Raw genomic sequence first — 21,399 nt, forward strand, 5'->3', positions numbered from 1 at the left:
ATAAACAACAAAATAAGTTTTATTCCACCATGTAGCCATTATTACATTGTGAGTCCATCTTAACATGAAAAATTGCTGAACGGTCCTCTTCAACCTTACTTTCATGTTATGAGTTAAAAAATGTTTTATGAAACCTTGTCTTGTCAACATTTTGGAAAGTGTTCTTTTGTTCAGTGAGATATTGATTACAATCTTACTTTTCAAAGACAGTGTACAGATTTATGCCGAACACTATGTCTGGGGCTCTCTACCTTTCTGATCTAATCTGTCAATGTATGTTCATTGTCATTTATACTTGTATTCTGTATGTTATCCTTTTTCACATGTACAGCACCATGGAATCAATGTGCTCTAAGGATAAGTAATAAAAATAATACTTTCTATAACTAAAATATAAACACTTTTCCACAAGCATCATTATGATATAATATTTATTATTTCAGGACACTAATATACTGAAATATATTACAATTTTTTATACAGACATAATAAAATACATTCAATGTTCTATGGATAAATTTACAAGAGGTACTTTATATACAGCATTATTTAAAATTATTTAAAACGGCTGCTTTGTTTGCCTTCTTCCAGGAAACAGTGCCACACATTTCTCTATGCTGAGTCCGGTATTGCAACTCTGCACCGTTCAAATGAGGGCTAAGTAGCAATACCACCGGCGACCTGTTGACAGTGGTGGTGGCATTTTTTAACTAAAGGACCAACGTATTTTTAATCCTGGACGACTCCTTTAATTTGTACACTGCTTTGGTTCAATTATTTTAAATACGTTGGCAGAATTTGATATAAATATAAATATTTCATATAGAAAAATATATTTAGCTATATTTCGACATAATGCAAATTCTCCAATAATTAATGTTGATAGCATATTTTATTGTTAAGAAATAGAAAGTGCCTTATAGTACATACAGTATGCATACTATGGAGGCATTCTGCATTATAATTAGTTCAATATTAAATTGGCTTTGCTACTAAAATCATGTCATAGTAGTTGAATGTTTTACTTCAAGCATATCCGGAATGCTTTTATGATATACTCTTTATCTTTAAGTTGCTGTGTGCTTGCAGGAGTTGCTCTATTTTCAATAATTTATGCCTATCGCATACAACCCTAAAACTAAAACGTTGTAATGTAAAAATGGTCATGGATGTACTTGATACACTAAGTTCAAACATATATAGCACGACAATATGATCGATCATGTACTCTGCCCATGGAAGGATACAACACTGTCGTCATACCAATAAAAAGTCAAGCGAGTCATGGTGCACACTTTGCACAGCCCTCCGGTACCTCTACTGCTGCCATTTTGGAGATAAAGAAAATGGAGCGCCAATCGTGTAGACTTAAGGAGTGGCGGAAGGACGAAGGCCATAAGATATAGTGACTGTACATTAGAAATTTATAGTCACATTTAATATGGGGGTGGAGAGATGTTTTAAGGCCACATTCCCATGTTCACTATCTGGTCAGCATTTTACATCAGTATTTGTAAGCCAAAACCAGGAGAGGAGCAATCAGAGGAAAAGTATAATAGAAACATATGCACCCCTTCTGTATTTTTCAGAAATACTTACAAATACCAGTACAAAATACTGACAAAATACTGAACATGTGAACGTGGCCTAAAGAATATAAAGTAGCTTAAAAAATCAGGTAAATGGTAAACTGTGACGAAGGGCCAAAAAAAGAATGAAGAAAGGATCCAGCACAACGATAAATAAGGTCTTTGTAAGCAAAAAAATAAAAAGCGCGTGAATGAGACCTCATAAGAATTCTGGAACATTTTTTCTTTTAGACTCTTTGTGGTGCCGTTCCTCCCTTTTCCTTCTGGAAATGTATCAGTTCATTGATAAATGTGCCTGTAGACTGTAAAGTGACAAAATTGACAAGTGAATTGGTTATGCCCAGTTGTCAATTTATTCAGGCATTTGCTGAGAGGGGGTGGAAACAAAATTAGCGGCACAAACGTAAGTTCTAAGAAGCGATGATCCAGAATTGTTCTTATATGGGGATTCCAAGTATTTACCAAAACAGACGTGTACAAAGAGATAGACAAGGAAAATGTCATCTGGTGGACCGGTGCTACACCAAGCACACCCAGAACATCGCAGCAAGGCGCGGGATGCGCCGCTAATCCTCCCAGGGACCCTTTTCAGACCCACTAGGTGTCTAACGGCCCTCACCACCCAGATTCTGTGCTCCCGGGACACTTCTGCCCGGACTGGCTTTATTATAAGGTTGTGCCTTAACAAGGGATCGGTCGTACACCCCCTACCACTCCCACTATTATGCATCTATGTCAAAGGACTTGAGTAACCCCATGAGTAAGACCCGGGAGGGTCAAAACGTCGGGTTTTTGTCTATTTCAAATGAATATGAATGTGGCAACCACTTCTTTTTTTGTTTTGTTTTCTTCAATAAAATTGGCATACACCTTTTGCATCTTACCAGTCTTGAGTGTGCGGTAATCTTTTTTGAATGGTGTACAAAGAGATGACAGATCCTCTCATAATTACAATAAGCTCTCATACAGGGTATATCTATCATATAGGAAATAGTCATTCTGAAAACTGCACCACAAGGAAAAACGTTTTCTTCTTTCCCAAAATAACCCAGATGGAACGTGGACTATGTATACACTCAGTGTTCCAGAAGTTATTGCTATGGAGGACATTGTGTGCACCTCCTGTGTCCACAATCTGACCTGAGATACACTTTGTACAGCAGTGAGCTATTAAATATCTGTACAAGAATCATAAACAACAGGATCATCATTTTCTGCAATAACAAGCCATACTCTAGACATTTTAAGAGTAACTAAAGACAATATGAATGATCTTTTTATCATAGTTATCACTATTGCCCCTTTCCACCAACTTTTAATCCAACTTCCCCAACTTGTAAATACTACAGACATAGAATGCAGTTCTGAGAATCTTCTAGTTTGGCTACCCATTAATTAAAGGGAATCTGTCAGAAGGATCTACCCTCCCAAGATGTTAAGATCTATGGGCATGGCATCGATTTTCTTGAGAATCTGCCTCCAGAGCTTATTTTAAATGAAAGGAGGAGTTACCAGTGTTAGACTGACAGTCTGCTCTCCAGATATACGTGTCTCACTCTGGTAACTTCTCCTTTCATTTACAATATGCTCTAGTGGGAGATTCTCGGGAAGATCTACTGTATGTCCAGCCCATAGATCTTAACAGCTCATATACAGTGCATATTAAATAATGTGGATTACTCTGGAAATAGACATCCGATTGCAAATATCAAGGAGTCAATTTATTCAGCTTCCTATGACCTACATGCCCATGAAAACTAACTGCAAGGTTGATCCTGCTGCAAGATTCTCTTTAACGATGCAATGTTGCATAATAGACCATTCAACCTTTGCTTCTGGTAAAGCGCGTTTATATGACAATAATTATTTGGCGTCTGATGGATTATAGGTGGTTGGAAAATGTTTCCTGATGATCAGATGGACATTTCAATTCTAAGGATCCTACAGGCATGGAGAAGATGGCTATTGGCCAAGTCAGGGGCAACGCTGATTTCTAGTGAAAACACATGACAGGAAGCAATGCTACTGTACCAAGACAGAAGCAAACAACATTAAAGACAACAGCAAAGCAGAAAATTAATATTGACCCACATGAAAATAAATGAAATATTTCTCGAAAAGTGAGCTGACCTACTTCTCTCTGGTGTCTTGAGCATCCATATAAATGGGAATCTGTCACCAGGCTTTTACCACTCCATCTGAGAGCAGCATAATGTAGGGCAGATTCAAGAGCATTTGTCATCAGTGATGTCTGTTTAAAAGGATGGTATAGTCCCTGCTCTAACGGGCATGTGTCAGTTGTCAACTTTGATGGATCCTCAGCAAAATTTTCTCACTGTGATATATTTTTCTCAGTGCACAAAGACAATTTTCTCTCTTGCCAGCTATGATGAGAAGTGAAAAACCTGCAAGAGAGCGCACTGTCAGTGTGCACTGTAAGAAATGTGCCAGCAGAGAACAGCCCTGCCCCAAAAACGGATGTCATGCAGTGACATCATGAAGGAATAAAGACATGAATGTATCTATTCTGTTCTCCTCATAGCTATTTGCTTGTTTTACATTGGCTTTTTAACTATATTACTTTAAAGAGGTATTTCCATCTTCAAGATCCAATATGTTATAGGTGTAATAATAATAATAACTTTAGCAAACACCTCCACTTAGAAATGTTTTATAGTTCTTTTGATTAGCTGTATCGCTTCCCCATGAAGGGCACTGCATTAGCTTAAATATCCATGGTTAGGGCCAATGATATAGTGACAGCTAGCTGTTAGTGGCCGTTACCATAGATACCTAAGCTACTGCAATGCCCTGCATGTGGGGTAAGCAACATAGCTAATTAGAATAACTGTACTACAATTCTAATTGGAGGTAGTTTCTAATATTGTTAATACACTGACTACATATTGGGATAGGATATTGGAGATGGGAATACCCATTTATTGAATGTCATGCAATAGGCAATATTATAAGTAGGAAAAAGAATGCTAGCATAATGTATCACCCCAGGTAACCGGTTGTTACAGTGATGTTGCCTTCCTTTCCGGGAGGGCGATATCATGCTTGGAGGCAGGGAGGATTCTCTTTACCAGGTAAGCACACACATGCAACACACTCTGAATCCAGGCCAGGAGGGGGAGCTCAGGACCCGGATTCAGGGGAGCTTCCCCAGCTCTAAGTGTCCTGGTCTGGAGGAGGAGTTAGTTGGTCCAGGGAGACCAAGCAAGTTAGTTGGTCCAGGGAGACCAAGAAGAGCAGACATCTAGGAGAGACACAGAGCAGATAGGCAGAGCTGGCAGCCAGAATTGAACTGCAGCTCCAGGAAGGACAGGGAACCTGAGGGGTTGTATGTGGTGAAGCTAAAGAGGAAAGGAGCAGAGGAGAGATAAAGAGCTCTGAGGGGAACTGTGACTGGGTACCCTCAGAACCAGAGCACAGCAACCGGGCACCAGGAGCTCAAAGCTTTAGTGGGACTCTAGGACACTCAAATAACTGGAGGGCTAAAAACTTTAAGTGATCAGCCCGCACCACACCTGAGATGCAGCAGTACCTGAAGAGCATGGGGCATGATAGAATCCCTCTAAAATGACTCAAGCTGCCATCATGCAGGTACCTGTTCCAGGAGAGGGGAAAAGAGGACTTTGCCAGTAAGCTTCAGGCAGCAGGGACCTCATACAACAACGCAAGGAGGAAAGGCTCACAGACCTCAACTGGGAAGGAGATTCTCCCATTGTCTCTGAGCCTGCTGGACCACGAGACACCTGTACATGGTACCCTGGACTGTGGACTACTACCACCAGTAAACCAGGTAAAGACTTTACAACTTATGTGCTCCACTTATTCGTCGGCATGCAACATCCTTGCCACACACCTCGGGAGCCCTGGGGACCCCGCTTCACCAGTGGGAAGCTTCACCATCCACCCGCCATACCAACACCCCAGAAGACCCCTTTAAGCGGCGTCGGTTCCTACTGACCGAGAACCACAGGTAGCGTCACGAACAATAGACTTTATTCACAATTCCCCTTAAAAGACCATTCCCCTTAAAATGAGCGCCCAGGGCCACGGATCGGGTCACAGCCACCGTGACATCCCCTTTAAAAGCGACCGTTCCCGATACCGAGTACCCCACTGCTGAGGCGGACGACTCAATAACAATTCCATATTTTTCACGGCTGATAATGCTTAGTCAGTGACATATTTTGTAAGGTGAAAAAATGCAGCTCTCCGATATGTTTAAGGTCTTTTTATTGTCTTATCTAAATAATCACTACATAAATAAAGTTTTATGGCGTCCTTTTATATTTTGGTGCTTCAATCCCTCTCCGATATTAAAGTATTTGTTTGTTTCTCAGTGAGAGAGAACACAATTGTTTATACTCAGAGGCAGTAATCCCTGCTGACTCCTAGAACTTTTTTGCTGAGAAGTGGAAACAGTGGTACACAATTAAGGCGATATTCTTTGAGCGAAACAGTCAGGACTGCATACTGATACAGTTGTTGCTAATATATTAGTTTACAAACTATTGCTGACTTCACCGCTCTTCACAGTCACCGGGGCTCACACAGCACAGCGTGACCCGGCGACATTGATGGGCAGTGATGTCACTGTCTCAGCGTAGTGTGAGCCGGATTCGGGGAAAGTCATGGGAACTCTGGACTACGTCGTACCTGCGTGGCAAAGGCAAAGCAGCAGAATTGGCACATTTAATGTCATGTTCCATTTCTGGGGCAGCTGGGGCTGGGAAGGGCCCAATAACCAATGAACTTTCCAGCCTGATAATATCATCTCATAGCTGTCTGCTTTACCTTTGCTGGTTGTATATCTATCATCTATTTACACCAAATGTATCTATCTCTGTCTTTGTACATCTTTAGCACATACAAATCTTTCATTTCTATTCCAGTAGGTGTCACGTGGATGTCACACTTATGTCTTCCATGTGCACAGGTGCGGTACATATTGTCATCCATGCTGCTGGAAAAAATCGACATGCCTATATGTGGGTCAGAAGGACACAGGGTCCTTGTGAGATCACAGACATGTGTGCAGCCCCATAGATTATAATGGGTGTGCTTGTGTACGTGTCTTTGTCATGTAAAACGAATGCCACACGTACCGAAAACATGGACATGTGACGGGGCCTTTAATGGAGAAGAATTGAAATCTAAACTATATTACAAACTTTCAGGTCTTTTTATTTGTGCAATAATGAAACTTATTTACATAAAACCAGAAAACATTAATAATTACTAAGGGATGTAATAGATTACCAAAATAAGGACATGTGTATGAATGCCAAATAGTTAGTACATGACTATTACACTGCGAAGCTACCAGTAAGCACTATCATCACAAACTGATCAGAAACACAATTCATGTTGATATCACATTGACATATATAATATGTATGATATTTCCACTAGAGATGGACTTCTTCAGCTTTAAATGTGTTGACTGACTTTCAGAAACAGGGTTTGTGTTTTCTTCCAGAAAGAACAGCTCAGTTCTCCAGCCATGACTAAGAGCAGCATTGCTTGAAATGCATTGGAATTGCCTCTACTGACAACAATATTTTTTTTTTATACGTGTTAAAAGAATATTTTGAATTTTTAGCTTTCACTCCTAGTGCTGGATTCACTCCCACCTTGAGTGTACATCATGCTATCTGTGCACCCTACCAGGACCCTCTCACCTCTTGGAAGGAGAAGAGGATAGGTTACCGGTGAGCTGACTGCCTCACACGGTTTTCCATTTATAACACTTCTCCCCCGGCTGTTCTCTGGCATTGCAGCTTAGTGTCGCTCACTTGAGCTGTAATAACAAACACCAGCCATAGACAAGAGTGCTACTACAGAAAAAAGAAACCATTTTTTGCAACCCTTCATGTACTTGAAATAAAAAATTGCAGATTCATTTCACCTCTAATTTTACATTACGATCCAGGTAACATTTAATGGCAGCTAGAGACGATTTTCCATACTAAGACCATAAGTACAAGTGTTATACAGGATGTGTACACATTACTTTACAGTGTGTGAAATAATACCTTGTACATCAGATAACGTGTATTTGTCCACATTGTTAACAGTTTTGTTTCCGACCTGCCTTATTTAGTTTTGGCCGATGCTATTTTCCAATCTCAGGTATGTATGGGTAAAATTTTGATGGCTCTTGAAGACCTAGGAGACTCTTTCCAGGTGTCCATACTATTGGTCGGACTTTTGGACTGGATCCTCGTGAAGGAAGTATGCCTTCTCGTGCTGCTGTCAGAATCTTCTTTGTTTCCATTTTGCTTGAATTTATTGCAGCAGAATATACTAATGATGAAATCTTGTAGTAGGTGCCCACTGAAGAACATATATATCCAGGGGTTACAGCAACTGTTCAAGCTGGCTAACAAAGCAGACACAGTGATGGCCATGTTTTCATTCTCTAAAAACAAAAAAGAGCAGCATTAAAAATAATAGTATGTGCAATGGAATAGTTTGTTAGACTTCACTTTTATGTAACTTGACCTTGTCCTTGGCACTATGTGTTTAAGGTCATCCTGGAAGCGGAATTAATACTAAGCTCAATCATAGTAACATTCTCCTGTAGCAGATCAAGATTTGTAATTAAACCTTTTGATAGTTCACTCTGCTGTTTATGTATTACGATAACTTGCCGTAAAGTTACAATTTACTTGCAGTACATAATATCAAGGAAAAGACAGTGAAAATCTCAAATCAGCAAGTAAATACAGCATTTTAACTACTATTTCGTGTGCAATGAAACTAAGTGTTAGGTCTCGAGTTCCTGCTTCTGCACAGGGGGGATCTCGAGCCGTCTCCGCTGCGATCCCCCATTCCTATCCAGCCGCAGTGGAGCCTGCTCAGCAGGGACGTCGGTCCCAGCGTCTTGCTCGGTCTCACTCTGTTCAGAGAGTTACTGCTGCTTCTTCAGCTCCTGCCATTAAAGTCAGTGCTGGTCAGCAGCGAGTGGACTTCTCTGGGACTAAGTCCTTGTCTGCGCACACTGAGCATGCCCAGGGCAAGATCTCCCGTTGGAGATCGAGGGTCATGTGCTCAGACTCTGCAGCGCATTCTATTGGTCCTCTTGGCAGGTCTTGGAAGGGCAAAGTTTCTGTGGCCACTTCCTGTCCTGCAACTATATAAACTGCGCATGACCGCACGGCCATGCGCTAGTGTACAATTGAATACGTGTGTTTGTTGTGAGTGCAAGTCGTTCATTAAATACCCCTACCCTATTGTATGACTGTTCGCGTATGGTGTATGGCTGCTATCTAGCGCCCGACTAATCACTCAACGTGTCACACACGTATCAGCGTCTACTGCGGTGCCACGCGCCAGTGTGCGCTTCCTGACCCACGTCTGAGTGCTTAGTGGTACTTGCCAGCACGGCACAGTTCGCACTTCGGTGCTATAATTATATATTTCCTTACACACCCAGTAGCGGTGTAGTGCCAGCAAGGGTCTAATCGGACTACAATCCCTGTTGGGGTTAAGTTCGCTGACCACTTGCTCGCGCTCTATGTGCGGTACCGCGGTCCTGTGACGCAACAGGATCGCTTTCTTCACGCTGGGTGAGGTTTAACCCACGCGTGTATACTTTTGGATACCGCCATATAGTCTGTCATTTCCTAGCAGCAGGTTTCACCTGCACGGTGGACCCCGGACTGCGAACGCATCTATATCATCTCTCTTGGTGCGTTCCGCCAGTCCTAACACTAAGTAACAATTATTGTCATTCTTTGATGACCAGTCAGCAGATGAAAATGAGGCTTTTTTGCTTTTTTTTCCTTTAATTTCTGCAGCTAGTATTGTTTTTTTTATTAATTTTACTTATGCCAAACGATTACAGAGATATGGGTATTTTTCTTCAGTCTACTTTTTATGGTCTTTACCAAGAGGACTGCATTCGGCTTCGAAATATAGTAATAATTAAAAAAAAATTCTTTATTATTATTCCTTAAAAATTGCATCCACTATAAAAATGTGTGTATGTGAGGATAGGGGGAGAACATCATGAAAACCCAAACCCGCATTTCTTTCTTACAATAAAGAATTATTTTTTTTAATACTACTATATTTGGAAGCTGGGTTGATTTTCCTTTCTTTAGTACAGGTTTGGATGCCAACAGTGACGTGATCGCGGGCTTCCTCGATGTTGGGACTGATTTACTGCAGTGAACTAGATACTTTTCCTATTTGTTTAAGAGGGCAACCTGAAGACACACCCTCAGAGAATCATGTGAGCCCCACCCCCTTGGTATAGACCCTAAAAATTAGCACTTTGCAAAAAGGTCTATATCTCTGGAACAGTATGGTGGAATATAAAAAAACCCAAAAATAAATAAATAAACAAACCAAATTACTCAACGGAGCAGCAGGAACAAAATAAAAGCAAAAATTGTCTACTTTTGACCTGGTGACAAATCTCTTATATTAACATACATAACCATCACCCGGGTAACTGACATTTTACCCCTGCCTTGTATTTGGCCAGTTACCCTACTCTTCTTATCCATCCCCATTTAGGAAAATCAAACCCTAGAGTTCATGGAATAGATTCAAACACAATCTAGAATAATAGGATGTAAAAGGGAAAGCCCATGTAACTTAACAAGCAATTCCAGTAGCCATTTATACGAATAAAACATTTTTAAGTAATGTGTTTATTTTATTATAGCGTGGATAAAGACAAATAAACCAGAGCAAAAATTAAAAAAACAAAACAAAACAAATTGTGGATTATTAGATAAAGACATAGTATATCTAGTATGCTTGGCGCAGAGATGAAGCATTCAGCATTCTAAGAAGATAGACACAGAAAGTTCATCCAGCCAGTTGAAGGCTGACAATAGATGAACTCTAATCCTGCCAAAAACAATACTTTGTGCTTACAAAATGCTGTATTGTTTGGAATGTCCTACAAAGACGTTCTAGCTTGTAAACACGACGGATGGATGCTGTCACAAGAAAGAGAAGTTCAGAAAATGGGCAAGTAAACTCACAAAATGTAATCTGCAAAACAGACATGTGAACCTCCAGATGTTTTGAAGCAAAAGTTGACTGTCAGCTCTTATACTGTGTATTTTGGAGATTTGAGCATTGGGGAAGTAAAAGGATAATTGTGAAACATTCCTACAAACATATATGACATAAAAGGTGTATTTTTAAAAAGTAAAAGTAGTAACCGAAGCCTGATCACAGAAATTAGATAGAGAATTGCACCTACCTGTCCAGTTGGTGTCCTCTGCATACACAGACCACAGCTGGATGGCGAAGAATGGACTATAGCAAATGATATAGGCTGACACAATCACAAAGGTCATTTTCACAGTCCTGATTTTGGCTCTAGAGATGATCCTCACACTGCTGACAGACGTGGACAGTAACCCATTGTTCCCCTTCCTGCCTTCAGTCTCGTCTTTCTTGGTCTTGCACTTGATGTTCTTCCAGATATTATAGCAGATAAAGCCATAGCAGGTCATCAAGATGGACACTGGTACCACGAAGATACTAATAGTTATCCAGGTGATGTAAGCTTTAGCTCCATCCTGCGAGACAAAGTCAGCCCAGCAGTCATACACTCCGTCTCCCAGCTCTTTAAGATAGAAGATCCCATATTGAGGAGTGCTGAGGATGAAACTGAGGATCCAGGCTCCGCTTATCATCAGGTAGGACCTCTTTGTAGGCTGTTGAAGAGTTATCAGTGGGTGGCATATAGCAATATAGCGGTCAGCAGTCATGACCACCAGCATGTAAGCTGAGGCAAACATCCCAAACACTTGGAGATGTTTAATAACTCTGCATAAGAAGTCAGGACCATAGAAGCGGTAGGTGACCTCCCAACACAACTGTGGAAGGACCTGGAAGAAAGCCACCACTAGATCTGCTAGGCTCAGGTGCTTGATAAATAAGTGCATCCTAGACATCTTCTTCTTGGACTTGTAGAGACCCAGCAAGACACTACAATTACCCAGGACAGCAGCCACAAATATGATGGCTAGCACAGTGATCTCAACCTTAGCCAGAGCCTCATCCCTGGACAGCAGGTCTGAGGAGTTGGGGGAGATTCTGCTGGCATTAGGTAAGATCGATGGGAACAGATAAGAGGTTGTGCTGTCATTGTCTAAACTTGAAGGTTTCCTAGAGTCTCCAGCCTCAGAGAATCGCATAGTGACTGTGTATGTGAGCTCCAAGAAGCAGAGAGCCCTGCAGCAATTCCCTTCCTCCAGAAGAACCAAGAAGCCCTGCACTGCTCACACACAGATCACGTCCAAGGGTCTTTATATAGAGTTCCCCCTCCTTCCTTAGTGAGGGGGCTGAGATAGCTGTAATGACAAGGCACAGGCTGGCCACACGCCACCCCTCACTACAGTTTTGTAACTCCCAATGTGAAGGTGCTGCATGGAGACCTCTTGTGTCAGTGGATCTGCTCCTTGAGTGCTGGATAGGAGAATGTGGGAAATCTTCTGTATCATCAGGTTTCCTGTGAAGTCTCTGCTGGCTAGCCAAGCTCTCAGTGAACTTTATTAGTTGTGATCTTATAAATAGAATGAAGCCTTGAATACATAGTAAACCATGACTTCAGACACCAGCTGGTCTTCAGCAATGCTTATTCTCCATATTATTATTATGGTGCATCACATTAGCATTCCTCCAGACTGCTGCCAGTCACTGTATGTATGATACCCAATCAGCTGGCAGTGTGCTGCCTCCATTCAAAGCTGAAAATGATTTCCCATTCATAAAATTCCTATTTGTATGGGATCTACAAAGGATTCCAAAACCATCATAAACCAGTCTAATTTATTTCCAACAGTTCTTTGTCAGAAAGAAGAATGATTCTTCACGACACATTCAGTTCTTTAATCATAGACATTTTTGTAACAGAAAACCTGTTCTTTACACCTGAATGGAGATATTTCCGTGGTATGTGTTTGGATCTTTACAAACCTCATATAATATGATAGCTTTATAAAATCACTGTTGTTTTCAGAAGCTTCATCAGCGAGATCTACGTTTATATTGAATATATGGAGGGCATTATTATCTGAAGGGTATTAAAAAGATCTATTAATTAAAAAATAAAATTAAAGGGGTGGTCCGAAAAACCATCTATTTAATACTAATTTTCTATTTACTGTAATAACCTAAACTCTTTTCTAACATATTTTATTTAATACTGTTCTACCATTCCCTCACTACTCTACCTAGCTGCTTTATTTATTTATTTTTTTTTAACCAATTTCTTGCTTATTGGTGCTTAGTTTGAGAATTCCCAGTGCATGCTGGGATAATCATACGAGACGTCATGAAGGGGCAGATGTTGGGGTCACTGGGGATTCTCAAACAAAGCATCATCAAACAGGACGTTGGTAAAAAAAAATAAAAATAAAACAGACTAGGGTCTCATCCAATTTCAGGGTAAAATCACAGCAAGGCGATTCTATCAGTCAAAACTATCTTCTATCTGCACTGCCTCATTAAATAACACGGACAGTGTGCTAGCTGATAAAATAGATAGCCCTCGTCTGATTTATATGCTCATGTGCACAAGCCGTTAGATAGAGTAGAGGGGAAATGATAGCAAATTTTTAATTGAAGAATATTAGAAAAGCAATTAGATTATTAAATTAAAGGGATTCTGTCAGCAGATTTTGCTATGTGATCGGAGGACAGCATGAGGAAGGGCCTAAGACACTGAACTCAATGATGTGTCACTTTTTTGGTTGTGTGCTGTTGTTTCCATACAAGTAATGTTTTATCGCTAGGAGATAATAAGTGCTGAACTACAGCAGCACATGAGCCCTGGACCAATCATACCTTCTACTGTGATAAGCAGCTTACGATCAATAGACTATGGACATAGAGAGCCTGGTGTGGGCGGGGGTAGCTTTCTCATTAAACTAGGTGATACATTATTGGAATCAGGCTCACTCACCCTATATTATGCTATTGTCAGGTTAAATAGCAAAAAAACAGATTCCCTTTAAATAGACAGAAATTTAGGATTAAATCAGCGTTAGTTTCAGACCACCCCTTTAATATTTTTCTTACAGAGCATACGCAAATTCTAATATATGACAACAAACATCAACCTTTTAGGATAAAAATAGAAGAAATAAAACCTTAGAAAATGTATTAACACTAGCATTTCATATTCTAGTCTCAATAAAAAGCCCACTGTAGTAAGATGCACCTTAATTTATCAAGTGGCAATCAGTGAGCTGGAAAATCAAATATAAAACAGCCTTAGGCTGAGGTAGACTTGCTCTATAATTTCCATTTACAATTTTAAATTATAGTAAATTTGTTGCGCCATGGTAGAACATGCTCCTTCGCTCAACTCCAGGCACTCTATTTGTCGCAACTTCAGTCTTTTGCACCCTCCCCCCTTCCTATTTTTCTGATGGTATTGTTCACAAAGTAGAGTGCAATCAGAGGTGACTGTAGTGATTTGTGCAGTATGTAGTATCATCCACTACACACAGTCTCCCATGTTAGGAAACAAACTGCTAGGTATGTTTTTTACTAGGTATCACTGCATTGAGATGAATAGCCTTCTGTGCTACTCCATTTTTTTTTTTTGGACATGACCTTATCTCTTTAGTTTTCCACATATTCATCAGTCAGATTTATTTTTTTCACAGCCATAATGTGTACATATATTGTCCTGTCATCAGGGCCGGGGAAGGAGTAGACAGGGTAGGCACCTGCCTAGGGTGCTTCCTATTGTGTACATGAGGTGTCGCATTTTTTTTTAAAATGCTGAATGCCTGCGGGCTGCGGGTGCCCGACACCTTCCTCTGGCCACAGACATTCAGCACAGTGATGGACAGTGGCGGGCTCACAGGGGAGCAGTGTCAGTCACTGACACCTCTCACACACTCTCTGCCTGCACCCCAGTCGTCACTCCCTCTCTGCACTCAATTGTATTGGCATCTTTTAGACGTGAATACAATTGATATCAGCGCCTCCCAGGGCGCTTCAGTAAGATGCTGGCCACTTCCAGCCTTTGTCTTGTTGGAGAAGACTCATGGAGGGGATTTTGTATGTTCCAATGGAGTGATGTAATTGTGCTGACCAGCATCCACTGCTGTACAGGAAAGAAGAGGTGACGGCGGACAGGAGCCTGGATTAGGTGAGTCTAAACTTTTTTTTAAATTAATTCTTATGTTACTGTGCAGGGGCACAAGAAATGAGGGGCTGTGCAGAGGGGTAAAAAAATTGAGGGGCTGTTCTGATGGGGGAATAAAATGAAGGAATATACAGGTGGGGAGAATAAAATGAAGGGCTGTGCAGATGGGAATAAAATGAGGGCTGTTCAGATGGGGGGATAAAATAAGGGGCTGTGCAGATGGGGGAATAAAATGAGGGTCTGTGCAGTTGAGGGGAGATAAAATGAGGTGCTGTGCAGATGGGGGAGTAAAATGAGGTGCTGTGCAGAGGCTGGATTGAATAGAGGGGCTGTGTAGAGGAGAGGGGGAATTGAAATAAAAGGCGGTGCAGCTGGGGGAATATAATGAGGAGCTGTGCAAAAGGGAAAATAAAATAAAGGGCTAATCAGAAGGTGGAATAAAATGAGAGGAGGTGCAGATGGGGGGAATAAAATGGGGAGCTGTGCAGATGGGGGGAATAAAATGAGGGGCTGTGCAGATGGGGTAATAAAAAGAGAGGCTGTGCAGATAGGGGGCATATAATGGGGGTCTGTGCAGATTGTGGAATAAAATGATGGGCTGGGCAGATGAGGGAATAAAATGAGGGTCTGTGCAGATGGGGGAATAAAATGAGGGCCTGTGAAGAATGGGGGAAATAATATGAGAAGCTCTGCAAAGAGGGGAAATCATATGAGGGGCTGTGCTGATGGGGCAATAAAATCAGTTGCTGTGCAGATGAACGAATAAAATGTGGGGTTTTGCAGATGGGTGAATAAAATGACGGGCTGTACAGAAGGAGAAATAAAATAAGGCACTGTGCAAATGGGTGAAAAAAATGAGGGGCTGTGCAGAAGGGAGAAAAATGAGAGGCTGTGCAGGGAAGCATAAAATGAGGGGCTGTGCAGGGGGGCATACAATATGGGGCTGTGCAGTGGAGGCATAAAATGAGGGGCTGTACAGGGTGCATGAAATGAGAGGCAGTGTGGGCAGCTATGAAATGAGGGGCTGTGCATTTGGGCCATGGATTGAAGGACTCTGCAGGGAAGCAGCAAAGTATATGAGGAACTATGGTGACCATTCTGTATATGGGACTATAGATTGCATTATACTGGGAGATGTGGTGACCATACTGGCTAGAGGGCTGTGATGAATATCATACTGTTTGAGATGCTGTTTGTGAGCCTTAATACTGTATGGGGTGCTGTGGGGGCCATCATAGTATACATGGAGGCAGTTTTGGACATCTTACTATATATGGGGGCTGTGGTGGACATCACACTAGATATGGGGGCTGTCGTGGTGACCATACTATATATTGGGGGTTGTTGTGGACATCATACCATATGGGTGGCTGCAGAGACCATCATATGTTTTAGGGGAACAGAGTGATGAGTGGTTACAGTTTGTAAAGAGCTGCTTGGTGGGCAATATGAGGGTATGGTGTGAAGAGGGGGCACAGAATGTATATGAAGAGGGAGCAGCGTGAAATGGAGGCACAATAAAGAGAGGGTTTAGCATGTGGAATGTAGTGGACAGTGTGGAATGTAATCAGGCTCGGTCTGGCCCACAGGGTAACAGGAGAATTCCCCGGTGGGCCCCAGTGCAGATCTGAGCCCCCAAACCTACTATATGGGCATTATTTGGCATAATTCAATTGATTCACTCTGGTTAATGAATGATGATATGCTGCTTTTTATGCACAAACTACCTAGTTTATTATTATATAGAGATATAGGTACATTTGTGAACGAGGGTCATGTAATATTTGTATGCAGGTGAAAAGTGGGCCCCCAAAGTCAATGTTACTGGTGGGCCCTTAGCACCCTAGTCCGAAATTGAATGGAATAGAAAATTAGAGAGGGGCAGTCATGGTATAGGCCGTGGTTCATATGGGTGGATTTTGTGGTGATTATAGCTGATAATGGTAGATAGTGTGGAGGTCATATACCATAGGAGGCTTATTTAGGTCATAATATGAACAGATATTTTTTATGCAGAGTGCATTTTAATAAAACTTCTATTGTTAAGGGAACTGGATGGGGATGCGCTGCAAAAGACAGTTGAAGAAGGACGTCTGGAGAAACTAGCTGTAGATGTGAACGATCATCATGGCATCTAGACAAGACGGACATGAAAAGAAGGAGAAGACTCCAGAGAAGATGTCATCTATAAGGTACTTGGATGCAAATGTTTGTTTGCAATACTGAATAATTCTAATCAGTACAGTCTGATGGTAACTGTTAATAACAACTCTAAGTATCTCTTTACCATTGTTAAGGACATAATGGAAGTTGTAGGGATGTATGTTCATCAATACAATTGTTCATGGGAATGACTTGATATTACAATTGGTCGTTATTAGTTATACTAAGCTTCGTTCTTGTATTAAAGTACTTTTGGTTCTGCTCATGTATCCATATTCTTATGGTGGTTCAGGTGACTTATTTATGTATGTATTATGGTTCTGGTGATATATTCATTTACTGGTGGTGGTTCTGGTGATGTAATTATGAACTGGCAAAAATTAAGAGACCACTGTAAAATGTTCAGTTTGTCTGATTTTTCTCTTTATAGGTATATTATTGAGTAAAATGTAAATTGTTCTTTTATTCTATAAACTTTTGATAACATGACTCCGAATTTCCAAGCAATACATTTTATATTTTTTTCTGAAAAGGAGAAATGCTCAAAATTAAAAAAAAAAACCAGTGCTTTCAGACCTCATGTAATGCGAAGAAAACAAGTTCATAATCATTTAGAAACAACAATGCCAATGTTTTAACCCCTTACCGGCATCGTACGTACTATACCGTCCGATGCCGGCTCCCCTGCTTTGATGCAGGGCTCCGCGGTGAGCCCGCATCAAAGCCGGGACATGTCAGCTGTTTTGAACAGCTGACATGTGCCCGTAATAGGCGCGGGCAGAATCGCGATCTGCCCGCACCTATTAACTAGTTAAATGCCGCTGTCAAGCGCAGACAGCGGCATTTAACTACCGCTTCCGGCCGGGCGGCCGGAAATGACGTCATCGCCGACCCCGTCACATGATCGGGGGTCGGCGATGCTTGTATATTGTAACCATAGAGGTCCCAGAGACCTCTATGGTTACTGATTGCCGCTGGCTGTGAGCGCCACCCTGTGGTCGGCGCTCACAGCACACCTGCATTTCTGCTACATAGCAGCGATCAGCAGATCGCTGCTATGTAGCAGAGCCGATCGAGTTGTGCCTGCTTCTAGCCTCCCATGGAGGCTATTGAAGCATGGCAAAAGTTAAAAAAAAAAGTTTAAAAAAATGTGAAAAAAATAAAAAAAACATAAAAGTTTAAATCACCTCCCTTTCGCCCCAATCAAAATAAATCAATAAAAAAAATATCAAATCTACGCATATTTGGTATCGCCGCGCTCAGAATCGCCCGATCTATCAATTAAAAAAAAGTATTAACCTGATCGCTGATCGACAGCGTAGCGGGAAAAAAATTCGAAACGCCAGAATTACATTTTTTTGGTCGCCGCGACATTGCATTAAAATGCAATAACAGGCGATCAAAAGAACGTATCTGCACCGAAATGCTATCATTAAAAACGTCATCTCGGCACGCAAAAAATAAGTCCTCAACCGTCCCCAGATCATGAAAAATGGAGACGCTACGAGTATCGGAAAATGGCGCAATTTTTTTTTTTTTTTTAGCAAAGTTTGGAATTTTTTTTCACCACTTAGATAAAAAATAACCTAGTCATGTTAGGTGTCTATGAACTCGTACTGACCTGGAGAATCATAATGGCAGGTCAGTTTTAGCATTTAGTGAACCGAGCAAAAAAGCCAAACAAAAAACCAATGTGGGATTGCACTTTTTTGCAATTTCACCGCACTTGGAATTTTTTTCCCGTTTTCTAGTACATGACATGCTAAAACCAATGATGTCGTTCAAAAGTACAACTCGTCCCGCAAAAAATAAGCCCTCAGATGGCCAAATTGACAGAAAAATAAAAAAGTTATGGCTCTGGGAAGGAGGGGAGCGAAAAACGAACACGGAAAAACGAAAAATCCCCCGGTCATGAAGGGGTTAACTCAGGAAGAGTTCAGAAATCAATATTTTGTGGAATAACCATGATTTTTAATCACAGCTTTCATGCGTCTTGGCATGCTTTCCACCACTCTTTCACACTGCTCCTGGCACAAAAATGTAAGCAGTTCTTCTTTGTTTGATGGCTTGTGACTATCAATCATCCTCTTGATTACATTCCGGAGGTCTTCAATGGGGTTCAGGCCAGGAGACTGGGCTGCACATGACAGGGTTTTCATGTGGTGGTCTCTTAGTTTTTGCCAGAGCTGTATATATATATATATATATATATATATATATATATATATATATATATATATATATATATATATATATACATATATATATATATACACATATATATATATATATATACACATATATATATATATATATATATATATAGTATCAAAAGAAGAAAAGCAGCACAAAATAAATAGAAAAAAGTGGACTTTATTGCCTGAACGGCGTTGCAACGTTTCGGATACAAAATCCTTTTTCAAGCAGTGAACACATAAGTGAAACAGCCTTTTATATAAAACACATCCATATCCAAATATAAAATTCAGTATGTGTAATATTATAACTACTAATAAAATATATGTACTAACAAGACATAAAAAAGTGCATCAATGTGAATGACGGTGACCTCTCTAACTTCATCATCAGTGAACATAATATATTACATATTCCGTGATTATTTCTAAAATATACTTAATAGGTAATTTAATAATTTCAAAAAATCCGGTGTCCCCATCCCAGAAATCACAGTTGCAAAGGACTTACACATAAATTATTTTCTCATGTGCGGCTCGGTCTTCGGCGTCCTAACACGCTAACTGCGCATGTCCATGACGTCCATGTCAAAGACCCATAGTGCACAGGTTCGCAGTTGCGCAGAAGTTGGGAAAGCTCTACACGATATTGAGGTATTACTGGATGCTGTTCCATTTTTTCTTTATTATATATATATATATATATATATATATATATATATATATATATATATATATATATATACACAGTGGGTACGGAAAGTATTCAGACCCCTTTGAATTTTTCACTCTTTGTTTCATTGCAGCCATTTGGTAAATTCAAAAAAGTTCATTATTTTCTCATTAATGTACACTCTGCACCCCATCTTGACTGAAAAAAAGCAGAAATGCAGTAATTTTGCAAATTTAGTAAAAAAGAAAAATTAAAATATCACATGTTCATAAGTATTCAGACACTTTGCTCAGTATTGAGTGGAAGCACTCTTTTGAGCTAGTACAGCCATGGGTCTTCTTGGGAATGATGTAACAAGTTTGTCACACCTGGATTTGGGAATCCTCTGCCATTCTTCCTTGCAGATCCTCTCCAGTTCCATCAGGTTTGATGGTGAATGTTGGTGGAAGCAGGGGTGGATTAAGGGTAGCCAGGGCCCCGGGCTGTTCAGACACTGTGGGCCCCCCCCGGTCATGTGACGGGGGTCATGTGACGGGGGTCATGTGACGGGGGTCATGTGACGGGGGTCATGTGACGGGGGTCATGTGACGGGGGTCATGATATACCCGAACCAGATTATTCCAGAAAAATGGCCGGGCCCTACTCTACTGTAACCTATTAAATATTTGTTAGAATCTGCAATACAATTTAGGTATATTTTGACCAATAATATCACATACAAGGAACAAATACCACCGCACCATGACCAGCCCACAAATTACAACCACAGTGATCGAATAATATCACATACAAGGATCAAATACCACCGCGCCATGACCAGACCACAAATTACAACCACAGTGATCGAATAATATCACATACAAGGATCAAATACCACCGCGCCATGACCAGACCACAAATTACAACCACAGTGATCGAATAATATTACATACAAGGATCAAATACCACCGCGCCATGACCAGACCACAAATTACAACCACAGTGATCGAATAATATCACATACAAGGGACAAATACCACAACACCATTTCCAGACCACATATTACCACCACATAGTGACTGAATACTACAATACTGATCAGTAAAAAACAACAACACAATACTATCACCATAAGTGCCAGTATTCACAGGAGATCTGTACTTAGTATGCAGTGTCTGTGTAGAGGTAATACAGAGATCACTGGTGACATTATACACAGGAGCTCAATATAGTATACATTGTATAGTGTCAGTGTATAGGTAACACTGACTCACCAGTGACGTCTCTAGGTGAAGTCCTTCATCTTTCAGCCAGCACAGACCGCCATCATTTCTTCCAGCCAGGACTCGTTTCTGCAGGAAATAACACAGTTATCTCGAGCTCCGCTTGCAGAACACATTACTTAATTTTCACAACTTCTACATTACACCACATGAAGAAAAAAAGGTGATATAGTGTCACTCTGCACAGTAACAGGACCGCCCCCCATTTAAAACAGTATACTCAAAAAATAAAATAAATACATCACTGCAGTAATAATATCCCTAAATTAGCCCCTATGGTAATAATATTCCACATCCTGGCCCCGTGTGTCTCATTCCTGGCTCCAGCCATATGTTCTCGCATCCTGCCCTCATGAGTATCCATTCT

General features: G+C 40.8%; 1 protein-coding gene across 1 annotated transcript; it reads right to left on the reverse strand.

Annotated features, from left to right (window-relative positions):
- Window positions 1-417: 417 nt before the first annotated feature.
- On the reverse strand, window positions 418-11,897 carry AVPR1A (arginine vasopressin receptor 1A). Its single transcript, XM_069764439.1, has 2 exons — window positions 10,831-11,897; window positions 418-8,025 (listed from the first exon to the last, which is right to left on the reverse strand). The coding sequence occupies exons 1-2, from the start codon at window positions 11,771-11,773 to the stop codon at window positions 7,733-7,735; spliced, it is 1,236 nt and encodes a 411-aa protein (XP_069620540.1). The 5' UTR covers window positions 11,774-11,897; the 3' UTR covers window positions 418-7,732.
- Between the last annotated feature and the right edge of the window lie 9,502 nt (window positions 11,898-21,399).

The sequence above is a fragment of the Ranitomeya imitator genome, chromosome 4, assembly GCF_032444005.1.
Source record: "Ranitomeya imitator isolate aRanImi1 chromosome 4, aRanImi1.pri, whole genome shotgun sequence".
Classification (NCBI taxonomy): domain Eukaryota; kingdom Metazoa; phylum Chordata; class Amphibia; order Anura; family Dendrobatidae; genus Ranitomeya; species Ranitomeya imitator.